This window comes from Corylus avellana, chromosome ca5, assembly GCF_901000735.1.
Source record: "Corylus avellana chromosome ca5, CavTom2PMs-1.0".
Lineage (NCBI taxonomy): Eukaryota > Viridiplantae > Streptophyta > Magnoliopsida > Fagales > Betulaceae > Corylus > Corylus avellana.
The window spans coordinates 31,377,585-31,392,432 of record NC_081545.1 but is presented as its reverse complement, the minus strand read 5'-3'; the positions used below and the strand labels follow the sequence as shown (position 1 = coordinate 31,392,432).

General features: G+C 36.7%; 2 protein-coding genes across 2 annotated transcripts; both read right to left on the bottom strand.

Annotated features, from left to right (window-relative positions):
• Positions 1 to 312: 312 nt before the first annotated feature.
• Positions 313 to 8,490, bottom strand: LOC132181933 (tRNA (guanine(26)-N(2))-dimethyltransferase 1-like). The gene is made up of 12 exons (XM_059595156.1): positions 8,147 to 8,490; positions 6,841 to 7,143; positions 6,604 to 6,691; positions 6,179 to 6,300; positions 5,712 to 5,851; positions 5,557 to 5,629; positions 4,040 to 4,128; positions 3,811 to 3,916; positions 2,135 to 2,347; positions 1,560 to 1,754; positions 1,155 to 1,232; positions 313 to 876 (listed from the first exon to the last, which is right to left on the bottom strand). The coding sequence occupies exons 1-12, from the start codon at positions 8,429 to 8,431 to the stop codon at positions 628 to 630; spliced, it is 1,941 nt and encodes a 646-aa protein (XP_059451139.1). The 5' UTR covers positions 8,432 to 8,490; the 3' UTR covers positions 313 to 627.
• A 1,775-nt stretch (positions 8,491 to 10,265) lies between these two features.
• On the bottom strand, positions 10,266 to 11,683 carry LOC132182892 (scarecrow-like protein 3). Its single transcript, XM_059596259.1, has one exon. It carries the CDS (start codon positions 11,612 to 11,614, stop codon positions 10,364 to 10,366), a length of 1,251 nt encoding a protein of 416 aa, XP_059452242.1. The 5' UTR covers positions 11,615 to 11,683; the 3' UTR covers positions 10,266 to 10,363.
• Between the last annotated feature and the right edge of the window lie 3,165 nt (positions 11,684 to 14,848).

Below are 14,848 nucleotides of genomic sequence, written 5' to 3'. Positions count from 1 at the left end.
GAAATTTACATACTCTTTTTTAAGTTAAAATTGGTCCGAAAATATCGTTAAGATCTCATACGCCGATTTTAGTACAAAAAATACTTTATTCTTTTGGGCAAAAATGGTTGAACAAATCAAATTTAATAGAAGTAATGTTATAAACCACACCAAGATTTTTACTATGTTGACATGATCCTGTCAATCCACCCTTACTATTGGTTAAAAAACATAAATAAATAAATACACACACATTACAAATGAAGCAACCCAGGGACTTTTTAATATAAGGCCACACCACATAGAGCAGTTGAAAGATCTAAGTTTTGAATAGCAGGTGAACAACTCAGGAACTTGAAATAAATAATAAAGTTTTACATTAAGCATTTCCAAAACTCAAAATTTCCCACAAATTCACTTCTAATATCACCACACTTTCTCAATTCCCATTTTCTTAAGAACCTGATCTCTCTCTCTCTCTCACTCTCTCTCCCTTTACAATCCTCCTAAACACGCGCGCCCACATTTTAAAAGGAGAAAGCAAACAATATTTTGAAAGGAATAATAATATAATAGCAATGGGAGAGCCGACAGAGAAGTAGGGCAGGGCTTGAATCATGGACACTCTCCCCCAAAATGAAGTCGGATTCATGAATTTGAGGTGGGCTCCTCATCCTCATCCTCAGTCTTTTGACGCTTGGCAGTAGGCTCTTCACCATTTTCATGGTTAATAGTTCCATTTAATGCCAGTGGACCCAGAAGGGAGATGTGCTTGCTGGTGATTTGGCGACCTGCCCTCAGCTTCGGGCCCCAATGCCTTTCAGGATTTGGAAGGAAGCGCGTTACCTTCTTGGCTTGTGCTTTGCTAAGAGATGCAACAGCTCGAGCAAAATTAGCCTGTCAAAATAGAAAAAACAACAACCATAGAGACAACAACTTTCAGTCACACACCACATCTGTCTCACTCTCTCTCTCTCTCTCTCTCTCTCTCTCTGAGTGAGTGATTGCTCGTGCATGTGCCGACAGTGCATAATAGGTTGTGTTCTGACAACGTAGTCTAAAGGGCATGCAATAAACTTACAAAAAATGAGGACATAAAAGCAATAGAAAATAAAAAGAATCATTATAAGCCAAAAAAAAAAAAAAAAAAATGCAATTTGGGAGATGTCACGCACTTGCAGAACTGGTTCCTTGGCAAGTATCACACTTCCTGGTAGATCTGCTGGTTGAGTTTTCACCGGATGACTTTTGACCTGGGGATAAAAGGAAACCACATATTAAATGCATGAAATGCCAGCGCTTCTAAAATGCTCACATTTACTACTTCGAACAAATAATAGTTAAAAAAAAAAAAAAAATTCTTGTGCAGTTGAAATGTAAAGAATAGCCTGTTGATGTAACCCAAAGCAAAAGCAAATGACATGGTGACAAAAAAAAGTGGCAATTTTACCTGGTTTCTAGGAAGACTCGAGGAAAATCAAAAGAAAGAAACAAAGATGGAAGCAAAGGAACCTAAAGAAATGGACATCTCAAGTATATGCATATTTCAAAAAGATAACAGAGTGAAAATGAATTCTTACCCAGCAGCGCATTATATCCCAAATGACATCCATGGGAGCATCTGATTTCAGCCCCAATGGATTTACATGGGTACCGGATATACGGTATCCAGCATTGATCACAGCTGAACGGAAGATTACTGCTGATGGGGAAGTGCATTTAAGAGTGGCACAGAGGTTGTGCAGGCTCAAAAATAGGGGAACATCAGGCAGTTCCTGCAAACAATATACTCATGGAATAAGAATTCACATATAGGTAAGACGGTTGTCATAAGGGAACAGGAGATTTATCAATTGAAAATGTCCACGACACAGCCCATAAGTTGGGCTATCTGAAACAAAATCCAAAAGGCATTTTTCACGTCCTCTAAGAAAACTAGGCAAAACCAAATATGTAAGAAAACTATATCAATCTTTACGTGGAGACCTCCCACTCATTCTGTGAAGATATTATAAATTGAATGAGGCACATTTAAACATGGTGTGAACTAGGCACCAATCTTGGGAAAATTTGAGAATTACCAACCAATCTCTTGGAAAACGCTATAAAGTAAACATACAGAGATATGAGATCAAGCCAAAGAAAACAAACACACCTCCGATATTGTTGTCAATACAGCAGAGATACGATCATACGCAGGATACTTGTCCTTCATAGATTTCACATCTGCAAGTATGGAAGTTACCCATTCTTGATCATGTATAGGAGCAGACCATATAGGCCCACCCATGTTAAACTTCTTCCCACAGTCGCTGCAATCTTGAGGAACAGCAGGACCAAACCCAGGCAGATATCTTACACTGTTGTTCTAGAAGATGAAAAGGATAAAAGAACAGAATATTGTCAAATTTTGAATTGAACATAGAAACAAAAAAATTGGTCACACTTTCTCAAAAAAAAAAAAAAAAAATTGGTCACACATAACTTGCTTAATATATATATATATATAATAAATGAGCACTTGGGTCTATTCATAAAAACCAATGCATTGGTGGTTTACAAGGACTAATCATTAATATTTGATCTACTTTCCCTTCTTATTTTTTAAAGAAAGACGTAATACTTTTTTCTTAAAAAATAACTTTTGTAAGTTTTGACAAATGCATTTCTACAACAGAAATTTCCGTCTATGCTCACTGTCATAGTGTCATCTAAAGAACTAAATGTAGCATCAGTAATCAGACACTGCACAATACAAAAAAGTTCAACACGAGTCCCAGGCTCCCATATCAATTCTCCCCATCCCCACCTCCACTGTTTCTTTGGACCATATTGCAGGTTGCGTGATGCTGGAGTTGAGACGCTGAAGTATTTTATGGCCCAAAAAAATATAACAATAACCAAATTGATCGTATACACGCTCGTGGCAACACAAACCCTACTAACACCTACAAAAGCACAAACCATTTTGTGATCTCCAACCTGCTGGCATGTCCCATTATATAAGATAGGGTTCAGCATAGCACAGCAATCATGAGTTCATTTCTGACAAATATTGCTAGAATTACCACTAACCAGGTTTATGAGGATAACTTGGCATAAAATACCCCTAGGTTACCCTTAAAAAAGTCGTTTTCTTCTTTCTTTTCTTTTGGGGTGGGGGTGGGCGGAAAAGAAAGAACCTGCAAATCAGTCCATTTACTTCCAAATTTGGTTGGTTATTATCCTTGATAATATCTTTCCACCTCAAACAAACCAAAAACAACCCACTGCCATGTCCAGATGTAAGCATGCAAGCAAGAAACACATGAAGTAATTTGTATAATCTACGCATTTCAAAGTCACACAAATGAACCCAAATGCATCTGCACATGCATGATAAAACCATGGTAATTAAGGAGCAGGGAAACTATTATACAAGCTGTTAGGGCCTGCCCTTGAGGAGTTCTTTAAGTGAAACCATAATATGTTAAGAACACACTTAACCCAAAAGCTTAATCGTATAGGTTTAGGCTCAACCATGCTGTATTAGTCATGCACAATTATGACGTCTTTCTGATGTAAGACTTGACCATTTCACTCTCACGTGTATACTCAACACAAGCAAACCCACGCCACCATAAGAGTATGTAAGAGTATGGAATATCTTAAAGCTCTTTAGAGCAGAACAATACATCCTAAGAAATTTTTTAGTAACCTTCCGTTTGAATTTTCTATGTTATCCAAAAAATATAGTTTAAGCACTCTAATGTGACATAGTCAACCAGAACTAGGCAAGCATGGTGTTAAGCTACAAAGCACCAATTTCATATCAAATCGAGATGTACGCACCTTGGAGACTGTCCTCCCAATATGTTGAAGATGGAAAGAATCACAACCAATGCACTGATAAACATAGGACAGCTTAAGGGGAGTGTTTTTCATTGCACTTGCAGAACTGCAGCCAATTAGTTCAGCCTCAGGTCAATATCATAACAAAGCGCTATCTTATCCTAGAAATTATAACACATAATTCTACCAGCTATGACTGAATTCATTTCAAAGTAGATAGGCCACCTACGTGTATATGCGAACAAAAACCCGAACATAAAAGTTCATCTTAACAGATAGAACCGGAACAATGTACCGCTTGTACCGATTTGCATGGCTCTGCATTCAATAAAAAAGAAACAGGAAAATATGCATAAGAGTTGTCTGTACAAGAAGTATATTTATTTTATGCATAAGAGTTGTCTTAACTAGTGTTAACCTTGAGCTACAGGCCAAACAAAGACAGAAACCTAAAAGGAAAGTTGTGATGGCAGGACTAAATCATTCAACAGTCAATCAGAACATCATAGCAGAAATTTTCAGAATTTGAGTGGAATTAAGAGTTACTCATAAACATTTTAACCCTTAACATGCTAATGTCTTTTTGATTGTTCACATTTCAAAAGGAAAAACATTCTCTCTCTACAGTTGTTTTCTTGGCAGAACTCTAGGCTAACATCTTGTGGGTGCAATCTTGGCTTCTCTAAACAGATGATCATGATGAGTTCAACCATAGACCAGAAGCAATTTTTTAATGACTAAAATGTATATTACATTTGGGGTTCGAGGAGAGGGGAGAAACAACAGTAAAGCAAATTGCAAAGTGCTTATTAAGCATAAAGTTGGCAGGCTTTCATTGATACCCAAGAAGTAAACACTGATAATCTTTTTTATACAAAGTGCACCAAAAAGAAACAAATACATGATCCTCCACCTCACATATATACAAGAATTTCTAATCCTAAGGTACACAAAACAGAAGAAATTCAGATCATTCAACCCTCATGCGGGTGCCCCTGATAAGTGATTTAATATCTGTTATACACATTAAAATCCTGCTCAAACAACTATCAGAGGTATCACCTGCGCCGCCTAGACTTTTTAACATATGCACATGAGCCTGTAAAAGATTGCCTGTGAAGAGGAATCTTCTAATCATTTTATTCTAGTGAAGAATATTTCTATTATCAAATGATATTATGGGAAAAGGACCGGCAATTCCTTGACTAGCCCTTCTCTGAAGATATACAATTCTAACCACCAACAGAAAACTTTAGGCTATTACCCCATCCCACATGGGTGCCTGGGGAGGGAGATCTAAATACAGTCCTAACCTTGAGCAGTTTGCATTAAGTGACTACTCTCGAGAATCAAACTCACTTGCACTTGACAGCTAAAAACATTGCGCCAGACCCCTACTTACAGAAAAGATAAATAGTTTGTAATGGCACTGCCAAACACTACCCTAAGATAGAGCAATGGAGAATACTTCGTATACGGTCAACTAAAACAAAAAAATATACATGCAAAAACTCAGACAACCAAAACTGAAGGAAACAAAGAAAGATAAGAGGACAGTTGAACAGCTCAAATAGTTTGAAAGTTTCCAGAATTGTACAAAAACATTAGGCAAACAATTAAAGTGAGACATGAAGTGACATCGCTAATATCAGTTCTCTCTGTTTCTGGAAAAAAACACAAGAAAACAAAATAAAATAAATAATCTTTTCAATAATGTCTACGTGTTTTGGAAGAACATAGAAATACCTCAATACAGGCAAGGAGGATCCTCAAAGCCATTTCATGGCAATATTTCCCTCTCAGTGGATAGGAACCATATCTAATATCACAAAGTTGGTAAATGATGAGCCTACTAATCCAACCACTTTTCAACTAAAGGTGAGGCCAGTAAAAAGGCTTACTTGGAATAGCAAACCTCCCCGCTACTCCCACAGAGTACTGCCATATCAGTTGCTGTACACATCAGCATGCCCCCATCAGCAACTGATTGAACTGCAGAGTCCAAGAACACAGAAGGTGCACCATAAGGATCAAGATCAACCTGAAACACCAACAGCCAATAAAGACTATTGAATACTGGCTTATTCTTAAAATTTTGAAAAGGACTATGCTAACTTTCAATTCAATTATATCACAACAACAGTTAAGATGGGCCAGTAAGTGACTCCTGCGAGAGTGAGAGACAGGGAGTGGAGCAGGCAATTAGTTATTATTCAGATAATTTGGACTTCAAAGCATATTCAGAGAAACCATCTATAGATGCCATTTATAAAAAAATATATATATAAATAAATAAAAATAAAATAAAAAAATAAAAAAACTTCTTTTCAGCAAATACATGTACCTAGAAAAAAAAGTATATGCATACCACATCAAATTCTTTTGGATGCGTGAGCATATATACACGAGCATCAGTGAGATGTGATTCCACCTTTGAACATGCTACTGAACCATTGAACTTAATATTTCTCTTGCAAGCTTCAACAGACACTGAAAAAAAGCAAATGATTATAATAGGGTTGAGCACTAGATAAGAAGTCCATGCACATAAATGAATAGGTACTTTTTAACTGGAGGTGAACTGAAATGTCTTATTTGTAAAGCAAAACAATCGTCAGGAGGAAAGGGAGGACACATATATGCAATATTCAACAAATTTTTTGTGTATAAACAATTATTTTTACTGTATTGAGTTATTTCAGTCTAGAGTGTGCATTATTTATATGCCCCTTTCAAGCCCAGGAAAAACCAAAGGGCTTCTCCATCAAATTATATTGAAATAGAAATACCCACCTTTATCATTATCTAGTGCCACAACTTGACCTATTCCTTCTATTTCACGTGCATATCTAAGAGATCTCAAACCAGAAGCTGCCAAGGCCTGTATAGTCACAAGGAAAGCACTCATATGAATTATTTAACAACACCAAAAACTATAACTTCTCATATTCCTAATAAACTCTTAAAACTGGAACAAACAAATCTTTATTGTAAAGGTAAACCAAAAATCACATCAGAACATAGAAACACCTCAAGAACTCTTGGTGGCCTCAATTCCCCACGTCCTTTTCCCTCAGGAGTCTTGACTAATTCTTTTGAAATGCTACATGGTTCATCCTGAGATACTTCCTCAGGCATTTCACATTCTCCATTGGTATTTTCATCATTCCTGACAGATTCCTCAGCTGCTTCTTTTCCATCAGGTTCAGAGGAATCCTTCCCAGGAGCCTTTTGAGCTCCTTTTGTTCTTTTCAACAAAAGTGCTTCATGCTCATGTTTGCGTTTGGATATAAATGTCCTCAGGACAGCAATGGACATGTCTCTGTTGTCAACCTGATTATTAGAAGGTGAAACAGTTAGAAGCCTGTAATTGTACAAGAAAACCACAAAGCAAGTTATTGGAGTTACTAGTTATAGCAGTTAATAATTTCCCATACGATCTAGCATCTTCAAAAATACTTTGAATATAAAAGGAAAGTTTGAAGAGAACATAGTGCTGTCTAAATAGTTTAATTCTACAAAATAGTTTTAATCGGACCAATCGAAATTCAATGCATTAGCTTATAGTAGAGAACAGGTACCTGACATAGCAATTTAATAATTCAATCTTATGAAAACAAGAATTGCTGGAAGCAAAACAAAATTTTGATAAGCAACGTGAAAGTTCATAAAATACTCCACATGACACAATGTATAGAATCCCATTATGTATTCCCATTGCACACAATACTAGACGAAAAAATTGCTTGTGTAAGCATTAGTTACCAGCATTATCTTGCCGAGATATCCTGAAATCCTTATCTGATATAATCTCCACTTCAGTTCACTAATATGAATTACCACAGTAGCCATATTTGCTTTAACAAAGCTCAAAACAGGTCAATTTGACTTATGGCATATTATTATTTCCAATAGCGAACTACAAGGCAACATATGCCCATAACTTCAGTCCCACAATGAATTTCTACTTAATTCCATAACAGTTTCTTATTTCAATCATACCAAAATCAGAAGGTTCTCTTTGCTAATTACATAATACTCAAAACCTCCTGTGAATAATCCATTGGTCTTCAATTCAGATTGTACCCCCTGATAGACATTCAGCATTCTTTTAAATGAAATATAAACTAATTGGGTTTCCTAATAAAAAATAATTAGTTTGTTTAGTTATTTTCCTACATATTAATTCAGCAACCAAACACATCTCTTCAAGTACCAATAATGACCCATCACAGACACAAGGCAGAACCCCATCCCAAACACAAAACCAATCAAAAATTTCATCCGAAAACCCCATCAAACAGCACAGAACCACCAAAAGATAAGATTTTGGCACCTGGGTCGGATTGTAAAAGACTTCATTCTTGCGCATGAGAATCTCAGCCTCTCCCTCCTTGATAATAGCGTAATCATTGAGATCTACCGACATTGTTCCACTTCCTCCTCCTCCAGTTTCATGCATATCTTTTTTCTTCTGCTCCTCTTCTTGCTTATAAGTTATATATATGTAACAGAGAAGGAAAACAAAAACCGTAAGAGTGAGTGGCTGACTAATTATTCTTGTTGGGGTTTTAAGCTTCTGCTGTTGGAGTTTGAGAGCTCGTGAAAGGAAGCCATACATGAAGCGGAGGTGCTTTTATACGAAACATTTGTTCTACTCGTGGAAACCCTACGTGACTGCTACCACGGCCCACGAACGTGGGGATTTTCCCATTGTGGGTATGGAAAACGGTTTTTTTATTTTTTATTTTTTATTTTTTGCTTATTTTGTTTTTTCTTTTTCCCTTAAACCCAAATTCTTAACACCGGTGCATGTTAGACTTTGTTGATCGTGTATTACTAAAGTGAGCTGGTCCGTTGGAAGATGGAATTGCAGAAGAGTGGGGATTCGATCTGCTTAATAAAATATGGTCCTTAGCTGATTGAGTTACCTCTAAACTTAGCTGATTGAGTTACCTTTTAGAGTTGACTTGGACTGATTTTTGATTTTTTTTTTTTTCTTAGCAACATTTCATTGATATTTGATATATCACATATGGATTGATAATTTTATATTTTTTTAAGTGATCGATAATTATTCATTTTATCAATATGATATTTTTTATTTTATTTTATTTTTTATATTTCTCGATATATTTGCGAGTAATCAAGATATATTACTTGATATATTTAATTATTTAGATTTTTCCATATACTTTTGCAATGTTTCTTACAATTTTTTTTTTTTTAAAAAAAATGTTTTTTTTCCATAGACGATATATTGAGTTATATGTTTTTAATCTCGTATACTATTATTGATACCAAAAATCACGATATCTCAACAATATTTTGAATTAGACTTTAATATATTTTTTGACTTCAATTGAAATGGCACAAGAGGCAAATCCATAGACTCGTGATGAAAATCCACACGTAATAATAAAGAATAAATGATAGCATGCTCGTAATTGCATTAATTTAGGGTTTCATTGTATTGTATTGATCTTTATTAGTGCAAAAAACTAAGAAAGAGATAAATAATTACCCAATGGTCTAGTTGATAAAATATTTTAAACATCATACCAAAAGGAAGGGAGAAGCAACTCTTATAAAGCCTAACTACCGAGTGTGTGGGCTGTGGTTATGGTAGAGTACTGTTTCCTATAAGTGACTTTCAGTTTTACACTGTTCCTTATCCACCCTTTAGTGGGAGTAGTTTCATGATCCGTTTACCCGTTTGAAGAAAGTGAAATCTGGCCATATCGGCTTCCTAGAAATGAATAATTTTTAAAGATTCGTTCATTTAATGTGTTTAAAATAAAGCTTAGAAAGCAAAACTCTATTGGGGCATTTTGATGAGGATAATCTTTTAGGAGTCTGTTAATTGTTACAAATTATTTCGTTTGGTTGCACTTAATTGAAGGGAATTCATATAGCCAAGGAAATTGAATCCTCTCCTTACCTCCTTTTGCTAGGATTAGGAATGTAGATTCCCTTAATAGAGAGGTGGAATTACATATTCCCTTGACTTTGAAGAATGTTTACTTTATTTTAAATGACAATAATGCTCATATCCCTACTATTATTAATTAACAAGACGCTAAACTTTATGAATTAATATGAGATGTTGCATCTTGTGGTATGATTTTGATATGATAATATTATCTCCTCTCTATAAACCCCTCTAAAATTGAAGCCAGTTTTACCCTTAAACCGATCTCCCTCTTAGAAGTAACAATTTTTTTCCAACCCCCTGACCCCAATATAACCGAACCAGCCTGCTTTAGTCGGTTTCAATCGATTTTTGTCAAGTGGATCGGGTGGTTGGGTTTTTTTTTGGACACCACCCCCACATTAGCATTCCAAATTAAGAACCTATTGCTCTAGTGAATTAAAATACGTAAATTAAGGACCAAAGTAGATGAGAAAGTATCAATTCCCTTGGAATGACGCTCCAATTTTTCCCCAAAATCAAAGGCACTTCAATTGTGCAAATATGATTCTACTTCCATTGATAATTCGCAAGGTTAAAACAATTAAAAAAACACATAATGTAATTAATGAGAAGAAATAGCTAACAAATCCATGCTGACACGGCATACAGAGGCCGTTCATGCCAACAAATCATCAAGCCAGCCTTCTCATTCACAATTTTATATCCATCCTTCCCATTGGCCTCCTCCACCATTTGCTTCCCATCACACCACAACCGTTCCGGCTTGAACCCGGCACCACCAAACCGAACCATCCACTTCCCATACCTCTCGTGCCTCTCCTCCCTTTCCAAGCCCTCACACGCCACAATATCTTCAATTTCTCTCCCAAACATTTCCTCCATTCCAACTCTCTCCTCACACCCATAATTCCCCTCCAATGAATCAAACATGGCACTATAGTAGTGCAGCCCCTCAACAAACCGGTCCTCCAACCGGTTTAAATTATGGTCGGCTTCTTGCTCCACCAAGAAAAACACTTTTGGGGACATTGACTTTACCATTCCCAAAAATTCCCCCATTTGCTTACAATCCTTGACGCCATTGCCTTCGCTGCCACCAAACCCAAAATTTGCTTCCACTCGATCGTCCTCGGCCAACAGGACATGAAGACAAAGAATTGAAACAAAACCCAATGCTTCTCCTGACCTTACCTTAAGCATGTCGGCGGTCAGCTCTCTGAGAGGAACATTCAGAGGGTTGAATTGGAAGGCCATGTCTAGGCCTACTGCCTCTTTCACAAGCCTTGTACCCATCTTCTCTAGAATAATTTTGTTGCTGTTTACGCATGTGATCCTTAAGTGGGGTGGGCGGGACGGGCCATGGCCCATACCCACGAAGCTTTGCATAACTGAGGCCCATAAGTTCGGATCCCCGGAGCCCAAATCTACAATGTGGATTACCCGCTCCTCCGACATGGCGTGGGCCAAGGTCCGGGCTATGATAGCATAGGCAAAACCCAGGCAAGGAAATGCTCGGTCCACTGCTACTTCCGGCTTAGACGGTTGAGAATGGTTTAGGGCCTTGTAAAGGCCCGGCCAGCGTTTGACGAGCCGGGTTGCTAAGGCGTGAGCGAGCCGGGCCGCCAGCCGCTGCAGGGGATCGCCGGAAACCGAGGCGAGCGGCGATATCTGGCGGAGACATGCGTCGGCATGGTGGAGGTTGCCGGATGAGGTGTGGTTAGCGCATGTCAAGAGGAGTTGAATGAGGCGTATGCCTCTTTCTTCAGGCTTTAAGGCTTCAACGACGTGGCACGGCGGCCTGGCCGGAGACGTCGTTAACGTTAGGGAAAGATTTACGTCCGGCTTCTTGGAAGGAGACGTTGAACTCATGATTTGCAGCTGCAGCTTCCTTTTGCTTGTGCTAAATGTTGAAGGAAGGCTTTGTCATTTGTGGGATGCTCTAAGACTTATATGGGGAATCAAATATTTTGAAGGAGTGGGTGGTGACTGGTGAGGATGAAATGAGAACTTTGCTCTTGGAAGTATGTTAAGAGTTCCAAATGAATAATTACAAAAGGGTGGAGTATTTCCAAGGACGTATGAACTGTTCATAACATTGACCTTTTTGTGGATTCTTCCAAGTCAATGGAAAATGGGATTTAAAGCTTTAAACCATGACATAAATTATTAGAAATTTGGAAACAGTTTCTCTCCGGTTGAAAAAATTAGAGAGAAATCGGTTAGTTATAAGAAGATGGTAACATTGTCAAAATAAAAGTGAAATTACTATTTTATCCTTTTTTTTTATAACTAACCTATTCTTCTCCAATTTTTTTCAAACCAGAGGGCGGAGAGCATCCCGGTCCAAATTATTGAACAGGTGGGAATTGATACCATGAATTCCTGACCCTTGAAAAAAATAAAAAAATTTCGTTTCAAAACCAAAAACAAAGATAAGATGACAACTTGACAGTAATTATATCCATTTTAGCAATTAAAATAATTGTGTTAGAACAGTGATAAGTATCATAATTTTTACTATAAATTTTTTACAAAACAATATAACAATTAATGTGATTATATTTATCATGTTAATCACTAAATTTAATTAAATTTATCTATCAAATTTTAAACCACGTCGCGCTCGTGTGGACTGTGACACGAAGAAGACTGGCCCTTCCTATGAAAGGGCAATTGCATCTACCATCAGAGTTTAGCTTTAACAGTGGTGTCCACCTCACTCGTCATCAACTAAAGTTCCTTGTATGCATGTGTGCGGCTGACTGACGGATCACAGAGCTCCAAGAACAATAATTCACAAGTGCAATAAGTCTAAGCAAAGAAGATTAATCTAGAAATTCCACTCATTAAACAAAAAAATAAAAAAAATCATTAGGTTCCCTTAAACGTACGTTGATTGTAATTTATTTGAATTATTATTTTGCGAACATCGATATATCTAACTTTTTGTGGAGTGGAGTCTTACCAAAATGTTTCCCTGAAGAAAACAATAGAAATAAGAATGTGCATGTGTTAACCAAGTATAAGATGAATATACTTGCAATATGCTGAGTATTAGTTAATATGTATTGGGTGAAAGAAAAACAAAAAGAATTTAGACATTAATGGAAAAAGACAAGCTCTTTGGTTTGCATTTAAGCAAAATCAATTTGTCTTCATCAGTTGAAATAGGTGCCGCCCATCCTCAATACATCTCATTATCCCTTTGCTCCCAGCTGCTTTGAACCTGGCCATCGCAACAAAACAATAAAGACAGGATATTGGGTTAGGCCTTGATGGGCTTTTGTTAAGTTCTATGCACTACCTTTTATGATTTGTCTTTAGGATGGAGGTCTTAAGTGCAAGTTTAAATGAAGAGTTTGAAACTTAGGGCTTGTGATAAGTTTAGGATTCCTTTCAACAAATTTGAAACTTAGGGGATCCATTGTGTCTTTCCTTAAGAGTGGTGGTGATTGAGGGTAAGTGGGTGGGTTAATCTCATGGGTATGAGAGAACCCGTGTGCGGGGGTTAAAAAAATATGTATTTCTTACATATTAAAGGGACGCATGACACTTTGAACAGGAGAAAAAATTAGCCATTGAAAAAGATGTAATTCCTTATTTTATGTTCTTGTTGGATATATTTTGCTTTCAATGAAAAAATCAGAATGTAGTGGAATCGATCCATACCTATTTCTCAATATATATTATATTGAAAGAGGCAAGGGAACCATATTTTCATAGCCATATTTTAAAGGTATACCTTCCTTATTATATAGTTGGAGTTTGGAGAAATTAAATTCGCTGCATTATAATATATAAATTTAAGATCTTTATATCGGCCAATCACATGTTAACATATGTTAATAAATTATAAAAAAAATTGTAAATAAAGTTGCAAATAAATAAGTTCCTTCGACAACTCGCTCCATGATGTAATCATTATTATAACTGTCTCCTTTGCCATGAATGAAGTTGTGGTGAAATCTTGTCATAGGGATGTAATAATTGATATTGCCAAACACAGCCTAGAATTCTAGGTAGAGCATGGATTTTAATTTTTTTTATTTATTTCATAGCTTGAACATTGGGGCCGGTCCATGATGTCGATCGAAACATCAACCTTCTAGAAGCATTAAGACATCACAATATATTCTTCGAACTTTTTAAGTTCTTTGTACATGTTTCATTTCCAGAACCTTCACAAATCTCCTCAAATACTTACCATGCACGTGTACGGTCACCCCCTATTTCAGAATTAAAGCTCTAATCAGCAGCCACTGATTAAATAATTTTACATAACCCGCATGCTTCTGATCACACATCAAAATGCCACCCAAGTAGTAGAATCATATCAAACATTTTCCACTCCATTTTCACAACAAGTCTACAATCTTTGAACCTTTCCCAGATCATGCATGTATATAGTCTCTCAATGTCTTTTGAGTTTTGATGCCTTTATGTTTTAAAATATTATTTATAGCCATGATCAAGACCTATATATAGGCAAAGCAGGTATAAAGAAAAATGGTTTAACCAATTAAACAATGCACTAAATTCCAGATATGCTACTGACATAAGCATAAATTAGTATATTAGGGTAGGTGAGTCGTCAAAGTAATCTCCTTTCACAAATACCCTAATTGCTATCCATCATGCTAGACTCTTCTTTATGTTAAAAAAAATAGAGCTCTAGCAATAAACAAACCCAAAAGCATGCACTTAAAGGATTTTGTAGATCAGCAAATGTTGCAAAATCATTGGAGCAACAGCCGTTTTCCAAGAAACATCAACAACCCACTAGCTTTTGCTTTCTTTTAATCTAGATATCGACAAAATAGCTCGTGTTCAGGTTACGGAATTCCAACATCATTGACGACATTCTGTACGGTCCCTAGGATTCAGAAGACCCACCTGTGTGATTTGAATTGGGTGAAAACAATCGAGCTGGTTAGCACCAAGGGATATAGTAACTCTTGGGTTCGAGTTATAGGCTAAAGGATCATGATGGTAATAAAGAAATCAGGGGAAAAATTCGATCTAAGATTTTGGTCCTGGAGAGATCGTCAAGAAAATGATTAAAAAAGAAAGAAAGAAAGAAAGAGTAAAGATGAGTGATTGAGG

Excerpts from the sequence above, each read along its gene's own strand:
- LOC132181933 (XM_059595156.1), bottom strand. The coding sequence starts at position 8,431 with ATGTATGGCTTCCTTTCACGAGCTCTCAAACTCCAACAGCAGAAGCTT. Across the intron at positions 6,692-6,840 it reads GGCCACCAAGAGTTCTTGAG|GCCTTGGCAGCTTCTGGTTT; the intron begins GTGTTTCTATGT and ends GTGACTATACAG. Across the intron at positions 5,852-6,178 it reads ATCCAAAAGAATTTGATGTG|GTTGATCTTGATCCTTATGG; the intron begins GTATGCATATAC and ends TTGGTGTTTCAG.
- LOC132182892 (XM_059596259.1), bottom strand. The coding sequence starts at position 11,614 with ATGAGTTCAACGTCTCCTTCCAAGAAGCCGGACGTAAATCTTTCCCTA.